At 50.6% G+C, this 5,310-nt stretch overlaps 1 protein-coding gene across 1 annotated transcript in view; it reads right to left on the bottom strand.

Annotated features, from left to right (window-relative positions):
• The window catches only part of LOC114052490 (protein FAM71C-like), a 3,361-nt gene extending 3,173 nt beyond the window's left edge, over nucleotides 1-188 (bottom strand). Inside the window, exon 1 of the mRNA XM_027875137.1 lies at nucleotides 16-188. Within this exon, the coding sequence (XP_027730938.1) occupies nucleotides 16-188 (173 nt within the window). The remainder of the gene's footprint in view (nucleotides 1-15) is intronic.
• Nucleotides 189-5,310: the final 5,122 nt, after the last annotated feature.

The following is a 5,310-nucleotide window of genomic DNA, read 5'->3' as shown; positions in this document are numbered from 1 at the left end:
GGGCCGCCTGCTCACCTCCCTTGGGCGCGCGCACGTACGTACGCGCAGATACAAGCAGACAGGTATGCACAGGTGTACACAGGCAGACAGGGACACGTGGTACACAGAATAAGACGCACAAACACACAGAGGTACATGCGCACGCACAATGCACACAGGTACACAGGCGCGCAGACACACAAGAACATCCCACCGCCCTGGCCTCTTTCAAACTAAAGCTTTATGGAGGTGTTTGGGTCCTTTCGGCTCCTCCTCTTCCTCCTCCGGAGGCTGGGGCGGGGGGGCGCGGGGTGGGTGTAAAGCCAGTTTGATCAATACTGATTAATTGGGCCGTGACTGTCCGAGAGTGGGAGGGAAGGAGAAAAGAGTGCCAAGGTCTTAGGGGAGAGGAGCGCTGGCCTCCATGCCGGTGCTGATATCTGTTTTTTTCACAAAGCAGCCAGGTCCTCACTCACTGCCCCTCTTCCTCCCCCTTCCTCCCCCTGCCTCCCCCAAGCTCGAACAGCTTCAGATGAATTCCAGAATTTGAAACGTTTTTTTTTTTTTTTAAAGAGTTCACTGAATAAATAAAAGAAGAAAGTGTAAAGAAAGGTCCCACCCTCCCCAAGAGCTGGAGGTCTTTCTTGAAGTATTCCCAGGACCCTCCTCCTCCCACCTGTGATGGATGGTGGCAGACCCCAGGCCCACCAGACCAAAAAGGGGCTGGCCTCATCACTTTGGGAGCCGGGCTCTTCCTTATTCTTAGGAGGGTGTCATGATCGCTGAAGGATCCACCTGGGCCATCCTTGGCAGATCAAAGCCCAACCCTCTTCTCTTGAGGAAAGCCAGGATCGATCAATTAGAAAGCTTTAAGAAAAAACCCTTTTCTGTAGGCTGGTGGCAGAGAAGCAGAAGAAACATAGGCTTGGGGAGAGGGAGGTCTTGCCAAGAGCTCTTTATTGTAACCCTCACCTGGAGCCGGGGAGGCCGATGCCGATCCCCTCCCACTGACTCATTAAATGTGCGCAACACATTCCAAGCACGAATTAGGAAATGCAAACAGAACCAAAAATTATATATATGTGTATATATATATATATGTGAGGGATTGTCTGATGTTGGCTACTGCCAAGTGAGAGTTGTGGCAAGATGGGGTAGGAACAAGATATTAGGAAGTAACCGGAGCTCACTCTCCTGAGGCAGTGGGCAGTGCTATGTGGAGCTGTGAGAAGCTGGGGAAGGAACAGGATACAAGGAAGTAGCCGGAGCACGTGCTCCTGAGGCAGGGGGCTGTGCCACGTGGGAGTGGGATGGCAGAGATCAAGTTCCTTTGTCTAGCCCCCTCCCTAGGTACAATGCTAACCCCAGACGCTTCCTTCCTGTGTCCTTCCTGACTTCCTGGGTCATGGACTTTCCCTTTGTGTAGCACTGACCCCAGACACCTCCTCCCGGTATCTGCGCCTGACTTCCTGGGTCACGTACCTTCCCTTCGTCTATGCACTAACCCCAGGCACCTCCTTCCTGTATCCGGTCCTAGCCTCCTGCGTCACTTCCTCTCCCTTGGTGCGCTAAACCCAGACGTCGCCTTCCAGTATCTGATCCTACAATCAATGACTAGTAGGCGGGCTGAGGAGGAGGGGCTAAGTAGGTACTTAAGGAACAGTAGAGATTGGAGTGCTCTCTCTTGCTCCTCCTCTCTTGCTCTGGCCTTCCTGCTTGGCCTTGCTGTGATGGCCTCTGAATAAAGCTCCAGTGTTGGCACCTCCTGATCGGCTCATCTCCGTGTGTTTATCCGGGTAGGCACCGAAGACTGGTAAGTATGACTCTGGCAGCCTGCTCCTTATAGGAGGAGAGTGTACGGCATAGCTGGCACAAGTGGCGCCCAACGTGGGGTGGAGGAAATAGGCCAGGGGCCCTGCGGATCAGCTGGTCTGGTCGTGGGAAGAGAGACGAGACCCGTAGCCAATCGGGTGAAGGAAGGAAGATGGGACAGATGTTTGTTAAGGTCCCGGATCGGGAGGTGCTAGGGAAAGAAGTATATAAAAGAGTGAAAGAAGCAGAAATCAGTAGTGAGGAAGAATCAGGGAGTGAGGCAGAGGACACTGGAGACAGGGAATGGGAGAATAAGCAAGGGAAAAGAAAGCAAGGCTGGGCAGGGGGGCAGGAGCAGGAGAGTAGGAGCAAGAGAGCAGGAAGCCGTAGCAAGGAAAGCTCTGCCTATCACGTTGAGGGGTGGCCCCCTCCCCCACACTTATCCGATGGAGGGAGGACCTGGGCCCCTTTAGAATGGAAGAAATTTAAGGAGTTAAAAGAGGCAGTAAATACAGTGTTTGCAGCTGTCTCCCAATGTGCCCAACGGGCTTTTAGTAAGTCAGGCTTTGGGGAAACAAAGGCCCTCCTTGACCAAGATTAAAAAAGGTCCTGATAAACCCTTCCCAGATTTCGTGGCCCGCCTACAGGTGGCCGTTTAGAAAGGGCTATCAGAAGTGCTGAAAACAAAAGAGACTAAATTGTGCTATCTATGCGGCAAAGCCTGTCATTTCAAGGCGCAATGCCGCCAGAAACCTGGTGGAGCCCGCCCCAAGGTAATTTGTTACAATTGTAACAAATCCGGACATTATGCTAAGGAGTGCTGCAAGCCGAAGTCGGGAAACGGGGCAAGGGGCCCTCGAGGGCCCCTCAACAAGCTTACCAGATAGAAGCTCCACCCCCTCAGAATGCGCCTTCAAGGCTGCATCAGGAATATCTCCGACTTCTACCCGGTGGTTCGGACTTCCCCTTTACAGCAAAGGAAATTTCCAAATTGACCCTAGTGGTTGCTGGTTTGAGATACAATTTATGGGGAAGGGATATTTTGAAGGCTTGTGGGGCATCTGTTTATATACCAGCCCCGCAGGATTTTTAATTGGGGCCGTTGGGCAACAAGAGAAATTTTCTTGTATCAGACCCACTCCTCTAACATGGAGATCTAATAACCCAGTCTGGGTACCCCAATGGCTTCTCCCTGCAGAGAAAGCCCAGGCTTTACGTGATATAGTGCAGCACCAGTTACAGGTGGGGCACATTGAGCCCACGTCCAGCCCCTGGAACAGCCCAGTGTTTGTAATAAAAAAGAAATCAGGGAAATTTCGAATGTTAACAGATCTCAGGGTGGTTAACACCACCCTAGAGCCCATGGGCACCCTACAGCCTGGCCTCCCCTCCCCTAATTTAGTGCCTTCTGGATGGCCTGTGACAGTCATAGACATCCAAGATTGTTTTTTCTCTATCCCATTATCCCCAGAAGATAGAAAGAGATTTGCCTTTACCATACCCACTACCAATAATGCAGGACCAGATTTAAGATATCAGTGGAAGGTCCTGCCCCAAGGAATGTGCTGCAGTCCCACCTTATGCCAGGCTTATGTGGGGAGAGTGCTGGACCCTATCAGGGACAAATGGCCTAAAGCCACAATGCTTCCTTATATGGACGATATTTTATTAGCCACTAGCACTGATGAGACACTAGCAAGATTGGTAAAAGAAACTTTAGAAACCCCCTATGACTCTACCCAGAAAAATGAGCTCTTTGCCATCCTCCATGCTTGCCGTAAATATCCTGAGCCTATAAACATAATCTCTGATAGTCAATATGCAGTAAAGGTTCTTAGATGCATAGAGGACGCTGTCCTCCAACCTCATAATTCCACCATATCCTTTCTCCTGAGTGAGCTACAGCAAATTTTGTTGCAGCGAAACAACCCCCTCTATATTCTCCATGTTTATTCTCATCAGTCCACCTCAGGAGGCATTTTTGAGGGCAATGATGTAGCGGATCGTGCTTTACAGTGCTCCCTACTGCCAGTCCTCACGCCTCCTGAACAAGCCCATGAATTTTTACACCTACCAGCGAGCTCCCTGAGACGCCTGTATGGTTTAACTGGTGAACAGGCTCGACAAATTGTGAGGCGATGCGTGCGCTGTGTTCCTTTTCTCCCCCCTCCACCCAGAAAGGGGATTAACCCACGAGGTCTTCTTCCCAATGACTTGTGGCAAATGGATGTCACTCACCTTGGCCGTGTCGCTATCCATGTCTGCATTGACACTTTTTCCAAATTTATAATGGCCACTGTATCCAGTAAGGAGAACACCCCATCAGTTATTAAGCACCTGTACCATTGCTTTGCCTCTGTAGGGATCCCTCACGTCATTAAAACTGACAATGGGCCTGCCTATTTATCTAAACAAATGACTGCTTTCTTTACATCCTTTGGCATTAAGCATGTTACGGGGATCCCCTATAACCCCACAGGTCAGGCTATGGTAGAGCGAGCCCATCTTACCTTGAAAGCTACCCTCACTAAACAAAAAGGGGGAGTAGGAGGTCGGGGCTCCGGCCGGTGGCCTACCCAAGCAGACGTGGATAAAGCTTTATATACATACAATTTTCTCTGTCTAGATAGAGACACGGGCCTATCCCCCAGCATGCTACAGCTGATAACACCACCCACTTGCAATTCAATTGGCTCCTTAAAAACAGCACTACATGCACCATCCCTTAACCAGAAAGTCCTCTGGAAGGACGATGAGGGAAACTGGCAAGGCCCACCTGTAGTTTGTGGAGAGGGCCGGGGTATTTATGTCTTACAGATCCTGATGGCTGGAGCCGCTGGGTACCAGAAAGAAGAACAAAACGAGTTGAAGAAGCCCCGGGAGAAACAACAAGGACGGGAGAAGAAACACAGTCAACAGAAAATTCAGAGAGAGCAGAAGGGAAAGACAGGATGACTAAACTGAGTAAACTGTTTTCACTTTTTTGTGTGATCGGGACTTTGCCACAGGTTGCATCAGCTCCAGTGCCCTGGGCATCCCTGTCCAGGGCCACACTGCAGCAACAGGAGGAGGCGGGAGTGGAGAGATGGATCCTGGTAGAAGGCGCTCAGAGACAAATCCTGACGTGGGAAGAGGCTACCCCTGAGATCATCTTACAGGGCAATGCCACACTCCTCTTTGGTGGCAGAGAAATGCCACAAACACCCACAACAAAGACTTTACCCACAGCTGATTTCACCATCAGGGGGATTCCACTCTGCATAACGGATGTGGAATATCCAGGCGGTCTTGATAGTAACAGTCCGACCGGTCACAAGCGCCTTTGCACTTGGACTGGAGGAAACCCCGGGGTGTGGAACCTCCAGAACTCTCATACTAATGATGATACTTTAGGACATCCCTTATACACGAGTCTTACCTTTGGTGGCATAATTTGCGATATTGGGTACAATTATACAAGGCCCCCGTTTCGCCCATGCATTACTAGCAAAGCCACCCCCTTATGGCCAAAATTCACTC

This window comes from Vombatus ursinus, unplaced genomic scaffold (genome assembly GCF_900497805.2).
Source record: "Vombatus ursinus unplaced genomic scaffold, bare-nosed wombat genome assembly UNPS02003613.1, whole genome shotgun sequence".
Lineage (NCBI taxonomy): Eukaryota > Metazoa > Chordata > Mammalia > Diprotodontia > Vombatidae > Vombatus > Vombatus ursinus.
The sequence above is the reverse complement of the archived record's forward strand: the minus strand, read 5'-3'. Positions and strand labels throughout refer to the sequence as shown.